The following is a 20,121-nucleotide window of genomic DNA, read 5'->3' on the forward strand; positions in this document are numbered from 1 at the left end:
TCTTACCAAATACATCACACTTCCTTGCTTATCATCGACCCGGAGATATCGTATCGACGAGAAGGCTGGCTGCATTGGACCGTTTTCCTGCAGGTCGACAGGGATCTAGATAAACTTTCCCCTTTTCTTTTCAGACTCGAGATATGAATGGACGCCAGTGCTACGGAAATCCTATGTTGCTACCACAGATATCTGTGCGGGGGGAGGGATTGATGAGAGACAAAGAGAGTTCACTTTTCCACCTAGCTCACATATCTAAGCTACTTCCTTTAATACTTACACCCAATGATTGATTGCTTCAATCAAGCTCAACTCCAAGTAATACTTGCGCTATAAGCTCAGGATGGCATTGCCGCTGGGGCCGAGTCATGGTGACATTGACGAATCAGCAGTCCCCGGGACTGTCCACCTCGTCGATCTCGAGCACACGATGGCGACGCGACATGCCAAAGACATGAAAGACATTGTGCTCGTGCCGACTCCGTCCACAGATCCGGACGACCCCTTGAACTGGACCCCGCGACGCAAGTATTTAGCCCTGACTTGCGCGCTCCTGTACACCTGGTTCAACGGCATGGCGCTGTCGGTCGTGTACTCGGTGCTCGTGCCACTTTCCACAGCGCTCTCCGTGACAGAGGCTGACCTCAACGCCGGCACCGGGTACATGTTCCTGCTTCTGGGCTGGGGCCTCCTGTTCTGGCAGCCCTTCGCCCTGCAGTACGGCAAGCGGCTGACCTACTTAGTCTCGCTGCTCGCCCTCATCGCAATCACGGCCTGGGGCCCCTATGCCCGTGGAAATGGACAGTGGATCGCGAACCGCGTCCTGACGGGTTTCTTCGCGGCGCCCATCGAGGCGCTGCCCGAAACTACTATCGCCGACCTGTTCTTCGCCCACGAGCGCGCGACTTTCATGGGCTGGTATGCGTTCACGTTGGCTGGGAGCAATTTCTTTGCGCCGGTGATCTGTGGGTTTATCAATGATGGGGTGGGTTACCGGTGGGTGTTCTACATCCAAGCCATCTTCTGTGCCGCGACATGGGTGTTTTTATTCTTCTTCATGGAAGAGACGAATTACGACCGGAGAACGGTGGGTATCGTCGCCGAATCTACTGACAGGACAGCCGAGCCGAATCCGGGTGTAGAGAAAGGCAAAGAGACCTCAGCTGACCCGTCAGATATTGAGCGTATTCCGTCTCCGGAAGACCGGCCGACAACAGCTACAAAAACGTTCTGGCAGAAAATGTCCATCTTGGATAAGCCGCGGCCGTTCATGATGCACTACCGCGCGTGGCAGTCTTTGAAGCTGCTCTCGTGGCCCGTGGTGTTTTACTCGGGGTTCAGCTACGGGACATACCTCATCTACTTCAACATTCTCAACGCGACGAGCTCCATAATTCTAGGCGCGCCTCCATACAGCTTCAGTACTTCTATGGTCGGACTGAGCTACGTCTCGTGCGTGATAGGGGTTGCTTTAGCGGCCGCTTTCACCGGTGTGTTCTCAGACCGCTTCGTCATCCGGCTCGCCCGCAAAAACAACGGCGTCTCTGAACCCGAACACAGGCTCTGGCTCTTCGCTGTCTCGACGCTGGTGATCCCCTCGTCGCTCATCCTCTGGGGCGTCGGCGCGGCGCACCAGGTGCACTGGTTCGGTCTCGTGTTTGCGATGGGCATGACCGCGTTCGCTAACACGATGGGCATCACCCTGAGCGTCTCGTACCTCGTCGACACGTACCGAGACATCTCGGGCGACGCGCTGACTACGTGTATTCTCATCCGCAATACGATGAGCTTCGCCATCGGCTACGGCATCACCCCCTGGCTCACTAACCTGGGCGAGCAGAATTGCTTTATTAGTGTTGCGTTTGTTGGGCTGGCTATCTGCTCCGTCTTCTTGGTGATGATCAAGTGGGGGAAGAAGTTCCGGGAGATGAAGCGCGTTGACTATTGGCGCGAGGTCAAGAAGAGGATTGACCTTGGGTTGGTGCATTAGGTGGCGCTACGATTAAGTCAATTGTCTTCAAGGGCCTTTAGGGGTTCCAGCACAGAGTAAGAGGGGATTAGTTATATGAGGAAGCTTATAGGTGTACTATTTTATAAATGATAGGGGTGTGTGGCAATAGAAGCTATATCGAGGAGTATGGGGTTGGTGGGCAGGGCAAGGGGCAGAAGAAAGCGTTGTATTGTAGAATTGAAATGTCAGGCCAAGGAAGAGAACTCTAAGAAACAATTATATGCAGAATACAGTGTGTTACACTTTCCTCTTTTCATTCCTACCTGCCTACCTACGCACTATCTCAATAAGTGCCACATCTATGGGAACCAGGAGCTCACAACTTAATGTTCAACCCATTTGAAGATGTCACCAGTCTACCTTCACTCTGGAAGGATCATAGATTACACTTTTACAAGTTAATATCAAGCTTCTTGGGAATCTATGTTTCAGCCCGCCTCGTCGTCCTCTAAATATCCATTATCATCCTTGCCGTATTCCATCGTCTCGATCCTGAGCGCACGCTTATATACCTACCTAAGGTACCTAATTAAACCCCCATTACTCCCCCCTTCCGTCCCAAATACCGCCTCGCCCGCGATCAGGACATCATTGTATTGTATCTCATCCGTATACATACTCCAAAACCTGACAACTGTTATTCAACTGTACCGACCTAACTCACCCATATAATCCTAGACCTGAGACATAACCGTATCTTAATAGCTTCTGACCTCTATGATACACACACCCAAGCTTCCAAGTCCGGCGTGAGACCATATCCAACTATGAACTCCACGCGAGGCGCCGCTATTAACTCCTGTAGCGTCCATTCCTTTGTAAACCAACAGCATTTTGTGAGGGCCAGGACAGAAACATTGGTTGATTGTAGACAACTATTATTCGAGCTGTCGTGCTGAGGCTAAGCTCGAAGCTCATCGGCCAACGGTTGCGACTCGTTTAGTAGGTATGTTCTCAAACTCGCCTTCAAAATCGACGATATAGTAATACCTACCTAGGTACGGCAGCTTCCGCGTACTGTTTTAACATGGAATTGATTGATTGGCTTGGCTCGCTGTCGCTCGTGTTGTTTATACAGCATGTATCGATGCATATATGCTTTACTTGATCGTTGCATTTTCTCATCAGTTCTATCGCGTTGTCGGTATTGGTCCATTTCTTCTCTACAGCCGTTGTAGCCTCCTTGGCAATGTAGTCCTGGTAGGTGACTTCATATGGCTTGTTATTAATAGCCCATGCATAGGAGAGAATATAGTGGTCTGCCCAGTCTTTGCTCGTAGGTATCGATCTTCTTGAATGAGCTGTTGGTTAGTTTCATTGCTGAAGAATCGAGTACAGGAAGGATAGATTACTACTGTGGGATAGTTAGTGTGTGCCGAAGATGATATCTCAGGCCCGAGGTAGCTGATGTCATACCCACACACCCACCAACACAGACAGACAGTCTTACGCCCTGCTACAGAGCTCCAACTCTGCGCCTGCGTTTCACAGCATGGTAAGAATGATACCTAGGGAGGTTTGCGACGATAACTAAGGGGCTTGAGGAGGTGGGGTAACGGTAGGAGTAGCATAAGAAAGAATATAGGTACCTATTAGATAGGTATGAATGATTAGAGAGACTCAGTCACTAGTGAAAGGAGAATATTTATTCTGATTATCAGCTTATACCGCAGCAGCTAGATGTATTATTATGGGATTGACCTAACGTATTCTACACCCCATCATCAGTCTAACCAACCCGTCACGACGACGCCCCTTAAAATATCATCTTATGTCTCTACGTCTCTAGGTATTAACCCTTCACATCAACATCAACACATCAAGCAGCAAATAGTCTCGAAGCCTAGGTACAAGCACATCTCATCTCGACCACATTCCACGTTCATTCATCTATCTCCATTAACATCCACCAACCCCCTCTCATTCCATCATAGTACACCTCCGCAATTCAGAGCTGCTTGCTTGCTTGCTTGCTATATTGGTATCGTGGAACTATCACAACAATCTCAACTCAACTCAGCTTTATGCCAGATGACCTCCCACCGCCACGCACCATGCAGAGAAGCCTGCCTACATAGGTAGGTAATGGCTAACGCAACGCAGCAACACATTACGAAACGAGTGCTCAACATCAAAAACGAGGGAAAAACGAAACCACGAAAAACACAAGCATAAAACATAAAACATAAACCATAAAAACATGACACCGTCAGACTCCGTTCCGTTTGTTTGGCATATGTACTTTCCTTTCTTTCGTTCTTTCGTTTGTTTGTTACTTTTTCTCTCAGACATCATTCTTCGACGACGACAGCGGAAGCGAGGCTCGACACTCGCACTAGACGGCGATCTCGGCGTCCGCGTCGACGGAAGGGAGGTCTTCGATTCCCATTTCCGTCTCCAGCTCCAACCCCATTTCCGTTAGCGTATCTCGGTCCAAGGAGGCGAGGATGGCCGGTGCGGAATCCTTCTCTAGCGCTAAGTGGCTCCCCTCGACCTCAAGCCCCTCACTGTCCCCTTCCTCCTCCTCCTCTCCCTCCTCCTCGTGCCTGTTCTCCTGCTCATCATCGTTCTTCTCCTCCTCAACAGCATCCACCGACGTGAAAAACGGCGGCTCCTCAGCGCTCGTGGCCGCAGCGAGCTTGACCGTCTCCGTCGCCATCTCGACCTCCGTCTCCGTCACCGTGTGCACGACGCGCACCACCTTCTTCTCCGTCACGAACTCCGTCTCCGTCTCGTCGTACGGCATCCGGCACGGCTCGTACACCGTCGACACGGTTTCCGACCCCGCGAGGGTGTTGCTTGCTTCCGGCTGTTCGGCCTCTTCCGCGACAGGCGCTTCTGGCTCCTCGCTGGCGGGCAGGTCGAGCTTGGATGCCTCGTCTGCGGGGGTCGAGGACTCGGGGTCTTGCTCTTCGCTCTCTGCTGGGATTGCGGCGGCCTCGGTTTCGGGAGAGGCCGTGGCGGAATCCGTTTCAGACTCGTCGGGTAGAGACGAGCTTGCCGCGTCATCACTTGCCGCCGCCTCGCCATCCTCAATTGGCTCCACCACATAGGCGGTGTACTCGTTCACCAAATCCACCGTCTCCCGGTGCCTCGCCTCCTCCACGCTAACCGTCTTCTCATCCAGCAGCTGCCCGTCGCAGCTACTCGGCGCCGTCTTGAAGGGGTCGGCGATGGGCAGGTTGTTCAGCTGGATGGGCGTCGTCTCGACGGGCTGGGGCGCGCGGCGGAGGACGGGCGAGTCCCGCATGCGGTGGATCACCGGCTCGTAGACCATCTCGTTAGAGGCCGGAGCGTTGCGGATCGCCAGCAGCAGCACGATCATCCCCAGCGTGAAGATCACCACGTTCCGCCGGTCCTGCATCAGCACGCGGATTGATTGCTTCATCAGCTCGGATAGTGATGCGTTCTGGTAAGGTGCTGGTTGTGGTTGTTGTTCCTTTTGCCCGTAGTTGTTCTGCCTGCTGCGAGGTGATTGGGGGGGGATTGGGGAGGGGTTGGGCCGGTATGCGTCGGCTTGGGAGTGCCGGGAATGCGGCCGTGGAGATGAAGGTGGCGGTGTGTGCCCGTATATCTCACGCATGCGCTCCTCATCCCGCCAGCGCCGTTCCTCGGCTGAAGTAGGCGACCTCACGGACTCGCGGCCTGGGCGGGGAGAGGTAGCATCGACGCGAGAATGCAGGTCATCTTCCACCTTTAGACGTTCCTCCTCCATCTTCTGAGCAGCTTCCTTGGCCATGCTTACTTCCTCCTGGTGAGCGGCAGCAAGCCGCACGAGCTCCTCCTGAACCGTGGGGTCAACTAGGGGCTCGATCTCGACGTCCACGCGCTCCATCTCCTTCCAGCATGCGGCCCAGGCGCCAGCTCGCATCAGGCCGTTGCTAGCGTAGACTTTCACGCGGAAGATCTTGCCCAGGCCCAGGGAGTCATATCGGATTTCGTTCTTGCACGTAGCACACCAGTGGTGTTTCTTGGTGGTTCGGGGCTTGTCAGAACTCCACTCATCTTCACTCTCTTCTTCCTCGGCCTGGCCCATCTCATTGGAAGGACCTAGGTAATGACCACACTCGAGGATGCGGGCCCGCCGACGGAAGGGCAGCTCGAGGGCTTCCAGCAGGCGCTCCTCCAGAACCTCATAGTCATTCTGAGGATGGCCTAGCAATATGCCTCGCTCGATCACGGTGTCGCCGATACGATCTTGTAAGACCCTCCACGACTCCCGCAGCGTCTTGGCTTGGTCGCTCATCTCACTCGCGTCCACGGTGTTGAGGAGGTCGCTCCATACCCATCGCAGCGGCAGCAGAGTGACGTGCAGTAACACCAGAGGTGCTTCCTTGCGTCCCTTAAAACGCTGAGGCGTAGACATTCTCTTGGGTGAGTACTGCGTTGTGGGATTAGGTGTTCCGAGGCGAGAGACGGTGGGGAATTGCCTCTTTGCTGAGCGGGGGGAGCCAAGCACGGACGCTGGCGGTGAAGACATTTGCATGGCGCGCACGTCTGATGGGGTTCGGAAAGGTGGGCGCGGGGTTTCCCTGGTAGTGGGAATGAAGTCATCTTTCTCGTACTGAGAAATGCCAGAGACTCGAGGCGAGCGGGTTGCAGTGCTCATGTTGTCCAAGTCTCGGTGTGCCTTCTTGCTTGGCTCGGGATTGCCATCATATGATCCCATTGAGCTTCGTGGGCTCTTATCACTGAACACATCCTCATCTGTGGCTTCGTGGTGAGAGCTGCTATCTCCACCGTCATCTGTGTGGGGGATGTGGTTGTCGGAGTAGTCGGGATGTTCGTCTTCTTGATCACTATATACAGACTCGTCTCCGTCATCTTCAATGTCGTCGCCATGGTCATCACCTTGATCAGAGGCATTGCTTTCCTCCACGTCGCTCTCTACACTCTGGCGCACCTCCGACTCTGGATCCATGTGTTGCGACATGTTTCCTTCGTCACCTCCCTTGGTATCTGGGGTAGTTGATTCAATGTCCTCTGTGGAAGTCGAGGTCTTGGGGTTTGATGATGTGTCTGGTGTCTGTGGTTCGGTAAGCTTTTCATCCATTGGAGTGTTTAGACAAGAACGGTCAATGTAAATTTCGAAATCGTAATCGAGTTTAATTCGAGGCATTAGAAAAGGAAAGGAAGGAAAATGTTAGACGAACCAACCAATTGTCATCAAATGAAGTTTGTGGTCGCTTAAGGAAATAAAACCAAAAACAAAAAGAAACCACTGGGGCTTTTACTGGTTTGTTAGATTTGTTTTGGGGACCTTGAAGTGTTGTGTTGGCATTATGTGTAAAACGTACTAGATGTGCAGTTCCGAATACATATAATATTCAATTCTGTGATTTGGTTGGGTGAAATAGGAAGAGGATTGCGGGTCGAAGAGGTAGCAAGGCAGCTATAAGGTTGGCTGAACTTGGTTCCCAATCATTGTTGACATCCCGTTGTCCGGTCAACGTGGATACTTCACTTGCCAATCACAGTCGGTGTGTCCAATCGTGGCCAACATCACATTTTTCATTTGATATGAACCATTGTGAATTTAGGGACTGGATCATGATTAATTAATTGAAAAAAAAAATAAAGAAAAGAAAAAGGAAAAGAAAAAAAACATTGAATAAATATCTAAAGTATGAAGATAATTGAATTATTGAACAAGTCATATACTATACCTACTGTCAATTCAAATTGCCATGTAAGCAAACAGTCGAATTATTTTCTCTCTGACTTTTGGTCTATGACGTCGTACTCAATCATATAACTAATTCATTTCATTCATACAAATACACTTGAGCATAATAAGACTGCCTCGACTTCATTAGCAAGGCTGAGAAACATTCAACAGCTTCTAGAACTTAATAGCCTCTTATTAGAAGACACTGAAAACCTTGAACCAAATAAAAAGGTGATACTACCTGCATGACAAGAAGTTAAATGTGATTTACTTGGTTAAAGAATGCCGAGGTTATCTGCAATAAGCAATATCAAAGAGATGTGCTCTTTGCCTGGTTTCGCAGCCTGTGAGAATTACATGCTATATTATGTCGGCCAACACCTTCACCCTAGGCCAACACTTAAACTTCTAACCATAGGGAACGAACTTCACCGAGTTTTGACGTAAAATGATATGTGATATTGAATATGTGACCTAGGTATGTAGGTGTATTAATATGCAACTGCTCCGCTTCATTCCGAACTTCCTTGCGACGCCCATTGGCAGACGACTTGATACCTGTGTCGAAATCAAGGAGCATCCCTGCCAGCATCATCCTATGTAAGCCAACACTTGCATCTGGACGACCTAGATCATGAGATGTCTGAATTATGGACTGGTCCACGCGTCATCGAGCACTTAAACGCAAACATTGAATGTGAATACCCCAATAAACCCATTGTCTAGCAAAAGAATATCCACTTGTTCATGCACGACGGGTTGAGATTTTGGAGTTTGTGTCACGGGAAGCGCTCCTTGGGAATGGAACAGGGGCGAGCTAGGTTGGATGTTGAATTCAGGGATAGGGAGCATTCGTCGTGTAGAATGGATTAGTAAGATACTATGCATTGCTACCTAGGTAGACTAATAAGACTATCACACGAAGACTACCTATGTATCATGAGCATTGATATATCACTTAAGAGATCAGTTTGAGAATCTTCTAGTCATCCACTAATCCTGGTGGTATCGAACAAGTAGGTTCAATTACTATTTAAACTTCTTCAGCTAATCTATTGCTCTTCATTTTCCATCACATATGCATGGACAACATCATCAATCTCCAAGAACAACTGGGCCTTTCTCTCCTCAGAACACCAACTTCCCGCAATAGAGCCCTTCGCAATAGTCTCCCATTCCCTAACACTCAAGTCAAACACATCCTGAAGTGCGCAGTAGTTCTCAAGTATGTAACCCCCAAAGTAAGCCGGGTCATCGCTGTTGATGCTGAACCTCACTCCGGTCTCAATAAGCCTTCTGAGCGGGAACGCAGCAATCGACGGGATGCAGTTCAGCTTCACGTTCGATATCGGGCACATGGTCAGCAGCGTCTTGGAAGCGACCAGCCGCGCGACCAACGCGTCGTCGCCTTCCGTCAGGGCGCGGACGCCGTGGTCTATGCGCTGCGCATGCAGCACGTCGAGGGACTGCGTGACGTAGAGCGGCGGCCCCTCCTCTCCGGCGTGGATGGTCCGGCGAATGCCCAGCCCCTCCGCCGCAGCGAAGAGATCCTTCCACAGCGGCGGCGGGAACGGCTTCTCGGACGAATCCATGCCTATCGCCGCAAGCGTGCCGTCCTTGAAGTAGCCCGCGTCGTTCGCGTGCTTGAACGTCTCCAGGGCGCTGGAAAGGGGCAGGTGGCGCAGCAGACACATGATGAGCTCCGAGCTCAGGCCGAAGTCCGCCTCGGCCCTGTCCTGGGCCTTCCTCACGCTGCCGACGATGGTGGCGAGCTCGACGCCGCGGTCCGTGTGGGCCTGGGGGTCGAAGAAGACCTCGGCGTGGCGGACGCCCTGGGAGGCGGCCTTGGCGAAGTACGCGTACGCGAGGGCCTCGAAGTCGGCGGCGTCGACGAGAACGGACATGCCGATGTAGTAGTAGCCAAGAAAGTCGTCGAGGTTCTGGAAGGCCTCGTAGCGCGCGCGTAGCGACGCTGGCGAGGCGAAGGCCGCGTCGCTGGACAAGGGCAGCGTGATGCGGTTCTTGGCGGCCAGCTCAAAGAGGAGTTCCGGCTCGAGGGAGCCTTCCAGGTGCATGTGGTGCTCGGCTTTGGGGAGAGCCGCGAGGAAGGCGTGGAGCGGCGTGTTGCACATATTGGATATGATATGCGTTCGCGTGATTGATTGATTGATCAATTAGGGGGAATGCTACTTTTTGATCGATGAAACCCTTCTCTGGAAAATGTACGCACACCTCAGTGTCTATTAGATAGATGCTTATAGGTAAGGTTGCTTGCGCTGTCTGAATGTAATCTTGCAAATGGAATGCTGAAACTGGATTCCTTCAATTGCGATAACATAACTCGATGCCTATCTTTTTTTTCCTTCCTTTTTTTTTTCTCTTACCTACCTACAGTAGTAACAGTTTAGCCTTATCTTAATCATCGATTCGTAATCGAGAAGCTAAACTTCTTCCCCCCCCCTTTTTATTCTCCTATCTTCACGATGCTCATTATGGGGTTGCACTTAAAACACTTTCCTCATTGCCGTCGAGGTGTTACTACTCCATGGAACATTTACGACCGGCGAGTGTCGCCGAGAGCAACACTGAGTATTTGAACGTCGGGGGTTCAATCACGTTCTATTGGCGTTCAAGCGAGCGCATGATAACAACTAACGATAGGCATAGCTGGCGCTGGCGCGGGAGTCGTCAATGATACTAAAGGCATCCTGAATACAACCAATTCGATTGAACGTCTAAGTAAAAAAGGCACATTAGTTGATCAGCTACCACCTAAGGTACGAAGGTAGGTATGGATGGATTTTGGAAAGCTCTGGATAAAGTTGGTGAACTCGGGGGGCGGTTGTTCAGATGGAGGCAAAGGCTCTCGCTCGGCTCCGTTCCGACGGGAATGAGAAAGGGTTCAAAGTGGAGAAGGAGATATAAATAAATCGACTTGGGGCCGTGAATCAAAGACGAGGTAAAACCAGATCCTGGCTGCGTAGGCACGCAAACACAATGACAGGCAGAAGATCAGCGCTTCCGGTCCGCCCGTAATAACATGATACAGGGGGGATAGCAGCTGGGATTTTGTTGCGATACCGAGCATGGGCGCTAGCTCGACAATGCCTACCAGGCCCTACCTAGCCTCTAGGTACTATGTAAGCTCCAGCTGTTAACCTAGATTCGATTCGGTTGTGCTGCAAGGGGAACACCGACTATTGGACTTTGATCATTGCCTGCCCGACCAGGGATCCCGAACTGCATTGCTACCTCGATAGGAGCACTTCGGACCCCCGGCTTTTACGGTATACTGTTTGGTAAGAACAATCAAGTTGCATTACTGTATATACTGCACGGACAGATGTGTTACCAAAGAAGAAGAAGTCGAAAAGGTGATGAAAACAGGGGGAAAAAACCAAAAAGGAACAAAAAAGGTGACCGACCGATTATCAGGGGTAGAACGGAAGTAAGCGAGAAGGAACGCCGTGCCATGGTTCCTCTGATCCCAATTCATCATAAACGATCTGGAAATCTGCCCATTCGACAGGAAGGAATAGAAGGTTCGGATTACCTTTTTCTTTTCTTAGCTGTCACATTTTACTGTTACCGACATGCCTACATACGTTTTACGCGTGCAGAAGATGCGACGCATTTCCCAAAAGGGAATTAAATTTCAAAAATAGCAGCGCAGCATTTTTGTATTGTACCTCAACTTTCAAGGGAAAGCAAAGCGGTGAGTATTTGATGTTGATGCTTCACTGCTATGTGCAATGTGCATACCTAGAGCTGCTACATATGTAGGTCCTGGGTAGGTAGTTATGTAGAACCCTAACTACATCTCCAGTACTATGTAGGTACATGCCTAGCTAAGAGGTAGTTACACATGGATGCATAAGATAGCCCTGCTGCCCTGCTGCCCTGGAGGCTGGAGGTACAATACATACTTACCTTGGTACCTAACTACCTAGTAGTAGCCCACGCTGGTGTGTGCGCTGTTTGATAAGCGGGAAGGATTTCATGTGTGAACACATCAGAGATCGGCTGGCAAGGGAGGGCCTTTTTTTTTTTTTTTTTTCTCTTCTCACAGGCCCCGGGGCCACGTTTTAGGCCGTCTGTCCGAATCGGAATTTATCACCCACGGCTCATGTGTCTCGAGCGTTTTAGGAACCTCGTGGCAGGCCTGCGCCGCCAGCCCACACTACCTTACATGCCTCCCAGGGCTACATACATTAGGTACATAACTACATACATACAGGACATGACTCAACCACCCCCCCTGGGGACGGAATCCTAGCACACGTGCACTTCATCAGCCGCAAAGGACGCAGACAAGTCAAGTCAAGTATCTACCCATCCGAATCAGCATCTAAAAAATGGAATAAAATAGAATAAAACAAATAAAAAATTAGCAAAAATAAAAAAAGTAAAAGTAAAAGAGTCGCCTGCAAATCTCGTGCGACAGAGGTGCCCTGCGGCTTTCGTTACAGACGCTGCGGGCCCTCTCGGTTTTAAATTGCTTCCGCGGCGGTTGGATGAGTACTGCGGAACGGCGCATTAGTCAGAGATCCTGTAGCTTTTGAACAACCCCTCTCCTTTCCCCCTCTCTCCTTTCCCCCTCTCTCCTTCCCCCATTGATGCCCATCAAGAGCCGCTTCAAATCGGAAGCTACCTATTAGGTAGCCTAGTGAGTGAGTCTTCTCGGGGTTGTTGAATGGGAGCAGAGAGAGAAAGAGAGGAGGCGAGGGAGGACGAAGAGAGATAGAGAGAGATGGAGAGACAGAGACCGACGTTGGTCGTTACGCTCGTGACACAGTATCGCTCGTTTCACTGCATGGGCAATACATGACTGTTCTTGGTTTGTACCACTTCCACCTCCGAGACCCCATATGTCGTCTCGCGTAGCTTTGCACATGAGCGAACGGCCTTGGTATCACGTCGACGCAGCATGCGGATTGCGAGAGTGCAAAATTCTGGGCTCGGCTGCGTACAGCGCCAATTGGTTGGTCGGTCCAACTATCAACGCGTTCTCTTCTCTCTTTCCCTCTCTCTCTCCACCCTCTTTTCTCTTCTTCTTTTTGCCTCTATCTCTCTCCAAAGTTGTCCGGGCGTAGAGACGATCTTCCTTTTTTTCTGTCTCGAAATCATGCCGGTGCGGGGTGGATAGTTCGAAGTGCCGCGGTGGTATTCGATTCTCTTGGCCCCCCGGGGTGGTTTCAGGACCGTGGTTTCGTCCAACTTTCCCTGGGAGCGGGCTTCTTTCTTTCATCTTTTTACCTACAGAAGGCTTATTCTGTTAAGAAAAACAACTTACTACGTATGTGTAATACATAAAAACTCTCCCCATCTGCCCCCTCCCTTCCTTCCTCCCCCCTGAGTGGAGGGACGAGGGTGTTGCGTGGAAAGATGCGAATGACGCTGGCGTGCTAGCGTATTAGAGTCGGTGATGCGTTACACGGACGGCATGGTTTTTTCCCCATGTCACACGGGATGGGATGCTACTTGGGACCAAGAAAAAGAAACGTCTAGAGAGAATCCATTCTGGCCCCCTCCACCACCCCCCCGACCGCCCGCCTGTTACTCCACCACCTAAGGGAGCGCAGCAGCATACACATCCATATCTAAGGTAGAACGAATCAGGGACCACTGCAGCAAAGCAGCAGCCAGATGGAAAGATTCGTCGGCGGCTTTTTGAGTCACATGTATCGTATGCACCGTAGGATAGGCCAGTAGGCAACCCAGGAGGCGCGTCCGCATACGTCCTCCTTATCGCTACCCCCCTCCCCCCCCCCCCTTCTCTCCTCATCCCCTTTTCGAAATCTATGCTCCCATTTACGGGGGGGAACATTGGGGGGTTTCCTCGAAAGAGGCAACGTCCGTGTTTCGAGAGTGAAGTGCGGAGCCGATCTTTGTCGTAGAATCGTTCCGCGAAGTCGGCAATCGGCCGCTACCTAACTGGCACGCGGCCCCCTTAGCTCCATTAGGTCAAATTTACCCTTTACGTCCTTATACCTTTGGCTTATTACTACTTGCTACATATCATCATGCGGCCTCGGTACCAAAGATTTAAACAGCTACATATGTATGCGTTTTAGGGGTGGGAAAGTGCCGATTTTGACAGGGCAGGGCTCTTTTCCCATTGATGGAACCTGTGTAGGTGACATTATGCCTGGTACGTAGGTAGGTAGGTTAGGAGGACAAGAAAATGGCGTCGTCGAAATGCAGACGCTTGGTATGTCTTGGTGTCATGTGCTTTTGCTTGATAGGTAATCCGTAGACCTTAAACCATTCACGGCCAAGATTGAAACATGATCCTCTAACATCTTCATGCCTCGTGATGCTGCACATGCCGTATAGTTAGGTACCTAGGTATATGTAGTTATAATACCTAACCTACATGCCTATCTAGTGTCCTCATTTTCGGCCAACGACAAATTCTACAATCGGTCACCTGTCCGGCGCGGCGGCGCCCACTGCTGACAATGAACATGTATCCTTGGAACTGGGAACGCCTTTGCCGTGTCTTTCCATGTGGGGAAAATAGCTGTGGTGAAAAATGGTGGTAACACAGGAGGGTCACACTGATGATAGTAACAAATAGTGCTTCGATCCTTCGAATTCCAAGTGATCTAGGTAGGTACCTACCATGGTTCGCGCAGAACACAACTATGGGGACTATCTCGTAAAGAAAGAGGGTACATGTACAATCTCGATAGCGATGAAAGAAACACGAGAAGCTTAGTTTTAGATAGCCTGTCGAAAGAATTTAGTATTAAAAAATAGAAAATAAAAAGGATTGGAGAAGACACGGCTTGCTGCGGTATCGTGGCTTTTGGTCACGACGGGTGTCTACTCAAAACGTTGATGGTTCCTTGCTTGATAGTAAATACAAACATCTCATGCCATACACATTTCTCTCGGCATGGTTACCGTGCTGGTAGATTAGTCTGCATACGAACCCAGAAGATGGGAAACGTCTATACCTTACCTAGTCTGAGGGTGTAGTAGATGAGGGCATATGCAGAGATGATGCAAATGACCGCCCGCGAAGAGGGGAGGGGGGGGGGGTCTTTAACGAAACCCAGCGAGATAGATCCTGGCGTTCCCGACCCTGGCCTATCAACTGCTACTAGTAACTATGGTCTACACTGTATGCATGCCCAATTATCCGGTTCCCAGCATTATGAAACCGGGGAGAGGGTTTATCCTTGGCTGCGGTGGAACGAACCAGCCTTGGCCTATCCAAGTCACAGTCACAGCAAAGCATAACGGTTACATAGATTCAAGTTGATTTGATTTGATTTTGATTTGATTTGGTTCGGTTCGGTTCTCGAGCTCTAGCAAAAAAAAAAAAAGTCGGGTTTACCCCAGTTCTACAGAGTACCATACTTGTAGAAAAGGCCAAGCCTTGTAAGTAGAGCCAAGACTGTCGTGCCAAAGGAGACATCCATCAGATGTGGTTGATTCTGGGGCATCCTGTCCCTGAAGCCCGTTCAAAGTCGAGGTATTTATCGCTAGGTAGGTACAAGTACATAACTATGCCTACCTACTATAATTTCGACCTAAAACTTATCGTGGAGACTTGACGCGCGTCCGAAAGGCACCAGCTGTTCGAGGCGTCCGGAGGAAGCCGAAAAGTGATTAACGCGCCAGCCGCACGCGATCCCAAGGATGGGGGACGCTAGAGCTTAGTTTCTTTGCGAAGCCTTAACGCGGCCGAGCCAGTGTACATCGACTAGTAACTAATATGTGCGGATTTAGCCTAGTATGATAGCGTCATGGGTTGGTTTGGCGAAGGGGGGGGACTTGTCTCGGCGGCGAGCCATTGAGGTCCCGGCCTCAGTAAAATCTAGATTAGATCGCGTGTTGAATAGCCGCTACTGGGTAGCTCTAGGCGGCACGTTGTGGATGCCCGACCATACTGGTTCGGTTCTGTCTGTTCGTTACCGTTGATTCTCTTTATTAGATGAGATGCCGAAGATCTAGCAAACAGACAAGTAGCAAAGTCTGTGAGAGAGCGATCATGTTCTACCTAGAGCCAGAACGTGAGAAAAGCTGAGCTAGGTTCCTGGACAGGGGGTAAACAAACCCTGATAATATAGTTCGAGATTTACACCGGTATGTAGCCTCCCTGCATTGAAGTTGTACACGACACTACAGCCTCTCTCCAATTTCCGAAGGGTTTCTGTTCATACTATGTAGTAGAAGTAGGAGCCTATTAGGAAATGAAAAGGGAGGTTTACGTAACATTGGAGGTATAGGAGGCGAGACAATCTATGCAAGCTGTCAGCATATCTCTCCAATCCTGATGTTGTAGCAGATAAATTAAAATGTGAGCGGAGTGCCTTGTTTGTGAACGGTGGAAGGGTAAGAAGAGTCGAGGAACACTTCTAGAAGATCAAGATGGCTGAATGATCAACAAAGGGTTTATTATGACAGCCTACATATTATTACTGAAATACTCATCCGATCGGATGTCTTCCATACCTGGACTCGCTTGAAGCGTGGCAGTCTTGTTTCCTACACTACTTTAGCATCTACCTAGTAAGTACCTATATAGCCAAGCACGTATAGACTTAGGTATACTTGGTATTGTATTGTACCTACATTTGTAGGTACCTAGTAGACAATACATAAGCATGAACTATTTCCAGGTGTACAATAAGAGGCTTTGTATGTATACATACCTACATGTAGTTGCCAATTTAAGTCACTTCCAAGTTATAACTTATGCCACGCGCTTTTCACCAATACGAATACGTACCTAGGTACCTAAGGTATACATCCATATCGTTCACACGATATTCAACATATTCATCTAAAATTGACCTGCCATCGACTTCACCTTCCTACTACATACCTAGGGCTGGCAACTACATGTATGCAGGTAAGTATATGTTTCCAGTAGACATGGATAAGTACCTGGTATGTATGTAGATAGTATTCCTCCAGTTTGTTTCGAGAGGAAGTCTCCATAACTATGTTTCATTCTTCATTTACGGATTAAAGCCGAATATTAACTAGGTAGATGCTGTATTAAGTAGGTACTTATATCAAGGGTTCATATTTACATGGATCTTTTGTCTCCCGCAGCAAACAATAGAATGCGGCGCAAGGATGAAACCGAGAACCCCAGAAGTTATAAGGAAGCCTGCCGAGAAAACAATGTCAAGATCATTTTTCTCCCAATGGATGTGGATGAATTGCTGACTCTCCCACGCCTGTCATATTTCATACTAGGTACTATCATACTACCTAGTTCCTTGTACATATCTAGTATTGATACTATACATCTACACCTCCGTATCTTCACCGAGAGATGTATCTACTTAATTCCTACCTACTTACCTTGTAGTTCTCAATCGCACCAATGATTTGCAACTACATACCTACGCTACATATGTTTACGCCCTGAATGCTACAGCCTACCACGGTACTGACTATACTGTACATTTAATCTAATCCAATCCAGCCCGACGACCTACATATGGACAAGGTGAATAAGCGAAATCTGTCACTTACGAGCGCGTCCGGTCTTCAACCACACACAGGGACTTGTTGATGTGAATCCTTGTGACCTTGCGACCTTGCTCAAAAGGCGTTGTCATTCGTTGTCATTTAATCCCTTACTGTATATACTGTATGTATAAGCCTCATCCCCTGACGATCTCGATAGGTACTTGGCCAACCTACTGCTACTCATTTGCCAACTGCCGTTCGATGCCATCGTTGATTAGCAACATTCGTGTCATCAGGCGTGACCAACTCAATCAGCGGTCGATACGTGGTTCAATATTTTAGGTACCCAGCCCGTTTCCTTGGATCACCCGCCCATTCGAGAATGCCATATCATCCAACCCTTTATCAACCATGGTCACGAGTACCTAGTAATGTGGGATGTACTATAGTTACATGCTTAGCAGGTAGCGGTCGAGGTGGTGTCCAGATCTCTAATGATCTGATTGATAGACTTATAACATATAACGGTGCTAGGTATTGTTCGATTTGCTGAAGATCTTCCGCAAGCTTCGCAGCCTAGCAACACCCCTGCTCCTCGCTATTTTAACTTGGTGAGTCTGTTACCACCTATTCGCGTGGCTCCGATCCAACCACTGTACGGCATCTACTCTTCCTTAAAATAGGGCTCGGTGAAGAGACTCCATGAACTTCCTATTTCCCCTAGCATGAGGCTATGAGGAATCTAAGAGGATCTACGGTTCTAAGTCTAAGGCTGTTATTAAACTAGGTACCTTGTAGGCATTGGCTTTTGGGCAGGGTAACTTTTGTCTCGAATGAATTGCTTTTCATAGGAGCTCTCTCCATTGCAAGGCTGCTCGGTACTATATTCAGGAGTATTGACTGTATTGATTAGGTAGGTAGGTAAGTAAGTGAGGCAGGTATGTGATTTTATTTATAGATTCGGCATTTTTTCCTTATGTTGAGATGGAGGATTCAAGACAATGTCTTTCCTTATGAATACGACCAGTGAGCTTTTCGATGATTTATATTTAGCAATGTTACAATCTGCGGTGGTTTTGTCTCAATGTGTCTGAACTGTACTTTCATTATTCCTGATATTTGACATTCCTGCGTGGCATTGTCTTATAGCTAGGAGGTATACCAACTACCTAGATCTCAACTTTGATATGCATCTATGAATGTCTCTCAAGAAGACTGAAATCATTATGTAGCTGCTTATGAAAACCATCAGTTGCATGTAAGTATGTACGTACCTATTCATGTGCATATTCATGAATTTCATGTTGTCAGGTGGCACAGTTCTTAGGGAGGAAACCCGGTAAGGAGAAGGATGAGTAAATGCATGTCAGTACCTATCTGCTGTACAAGTACACCTACCTACCTCAAGATATGCACGTAGAGCTTCAATGAGCTTATCATCTGTCGGTCGCTCGCGCGGTATCTTGCTTGTAACCGAAAGGGAAAAAAATGAAAAATCAATCCAATGTCGACCTTCTATGCGGGCATGACAAACAAGAAAGACCTCGTGCGATCATGGGATATTGTATCGAAACATGCTGCATTATTCGGCCCCTTCATCAACTCGAACTGGATTCATTCGAGCGGAAAACTCCACCATCCCCTTGTCTGTCCGGAATCGTTCCTCATCGCGCGGACGGGGGGGTGGTCCCAACTCTAGCAGACAACTATGCGGGCTACGTATCATAGTGTGATCTCTTTGCGGCACCTTGCATGTTCCCCCATGTTCACATCAACCCCAGCCAAGATTGCATCGATTACTACTATGTAAGTATGTATGTACAGCCGAGGCCAAAGGGCATTTCCCCTTGTAAACTACCCAGGTGCTTAAGGCTATCACCAGAGCAAAACGTGCGTTAAATATGATCAGATCGTCCCGGAATGACTAACTCATTCAAGAAATATGGAGGGGCGAGCTAGGGATTATCTAGGTAGTAGTGTAGATAGTCACTTCTTTTTGGACTGGAACCGCCACGGTCCACGGGAACGCCACAAAGCTCGAAGAATGCTGCAACCAGTTTTGTGACAGGCCCGATCATTCGTCCCGTCAGATTCCCCGAACATTTAAAGATCAGCAGTGAGGGAAAAGAAACACAAAAAACGAGAGATGATGAGAAAACAAGCGTATCCAGAACAAAGTCGTCGGAATCGGCAGCTCCCAGCACCTAGGTGTCCAGTACCTCGGAGTTTATTGGTTTTAGCTCAACCAAGCGATCAGGTTACATCGGCATGAGCACGGAGAGCACTCGATCTTTGGTACGTTTCAAACTAGCATTCCTTGGTGACCATATTCTACCCTGTCGTGAGCCGTTGTCCGCCGGTGGGACGCTCCTCTTTTCATATGCCAGGTTTTATTAAGAAAAAAAAAAAAAAAAAAAAAAAAGAACGATCGGGTCACGGGCTCACAGACGATTGTCTACATCTTTCTGGTCATAGCCATGCTTGTTACTACACTACAAAAAATATGTAACGGTTAGATATGCTTGTCAACAAGAATCTACTAAAACAGCGGACCGGCCACTGCCGCTGTCCAGGGAAACATCCCCTAGAAATACATACATACAAATACAATACGTATCTTAAATACATGCATACCTAACTACTTACATAGCATAGCATAGCTTTTATTATGTATTGCCCTGCACCATCTGTTGCTAACTAGTTACTTAGCGTGTCGCCAAGTTGAATTTCTACCAGGTAAGTAGCTGAATGACCGGGGAAAGATCGCCAATTACGGCTGGAGAAATAGTAATGGTGAAGAAAAATGCCAGCCTGGGGATAGGGCGCAAGACAAGTACACTGGGTATAAGAAAGCGAGAAAGAGGCAGAAAAAAAAAAGGAAAACAACATTTATACTACCTGCCTAACTACCTATCTACCTGGCCACTTACCTACACACTACCTACCTACATAGTAGTAGTAGTAGGTAGGTAGGTAGGCATGTATTGGCTATGTACATACTTCC

General features: G+C 48.9%; 3 protein-coding genes across 3 annotated transcripts; 1 reads left to right on the forward strand and 2 right to left on the reverse strand.

Annotated features, from left to right (window-relative positions):
• Nucleotide 1: 1 nt before the first annotated feature.
• GGS25DRAFT_479638 (putative MFS transporter) lies at nucleotides 2-2,368 on the forward strand. Its single transcript, XM_049260035.1, has one exon. It carries the CDS (start codon nucleotides 344-346, stop codon nucleotides 1,988-1,990), a length of 1,647 nt encoding a protein of 548 aa, XP_049118519.1. The 5' UTR covers nucleotides 2-343; the 3' UTR covers nucleotides 1,991-2,368.
• Nucleotides 2,369-3,629: 1,261 nt separating this feature from the next.
• Nucleotides 3,630-7,554, reverse strand: GGS25DRAFT_479641 (uncharacterized protein). The gene has a single exon (XM_049260036.1). The coding sequence runs from the start codon at nucleotides 7,128-7,130 to the stop codon at nucleotides 4,347-4,349; it is 2,784 nt and encodes a 927-aa protein (XP_049118520.1). The 5' UTR covers nucleotides 7,131-7,554; the 3' UTR covers nucleotides 3,630-4,346.
• Nucleotides 7,555-8,649: 1,095 nt separating this feature from the next.
• On the reverse strand, nucleotides 8,650-10,196 carry GGS25DRAFT_162385 (adenosine deaminase). The gene has a single exon (XM_049256503.1). It carries the CDS (start codon nucleotides 9,809-9,811, stop codon nucleotides 8,732-8,734), a length of 1,080 nt encoding a protein of 359 aa, XP_049118521.1. The 5' UTR covers nucleotides 9,812-10,196; the 3' UTR covers nucleotides 8,650-8,731.
• Nucleotides 10,197-20,121: the final 9,925 nt, after the last annotated feature.

Source organism: Hypoxylon fragiforme (genome assembly GCF_022984875.1).
Source record: "Hypoxylon fragiforme strain CBS 206.31 chromosome Unknown GGS25scaffold_3, whole genome shotgun sequence".
In the NCBI taxonomy this organism is placed as follows: Eukaryota; Fungi; Ascomycota; class Sordariomycetes; order Xylariales; family Hypoxylaceae; genus Hypoxylon; species Hypoxylon fragiforme.

What these genes read in the sequence shown, in the direction of transcription:
- GGS25DRAFT_479638 (XM_049260035.1), top strand. Translation starts at nt 344, where the DNA reads ATGGCATTGCCGCTGGGGCCGAGTCATGGTGACATTGACGAATCAGCA.
- GGS25DRAFT_479641 (XM_049260036.1), bottom strand. Translation starts at nt 7,130, where the DNA reads ATGCCTCGAATTAAACTCGATTACGATTTCGAAATTTACATTGACCGT.
- GGS25DRAFT_162385 (XM_049256503.1), bottom strand. Translation starts at nt 9,811, where the DNA reads ATGTGCAACACGCCGCTCCACGCCTTCCTCGCGGCTCTCCCCAAAGCC.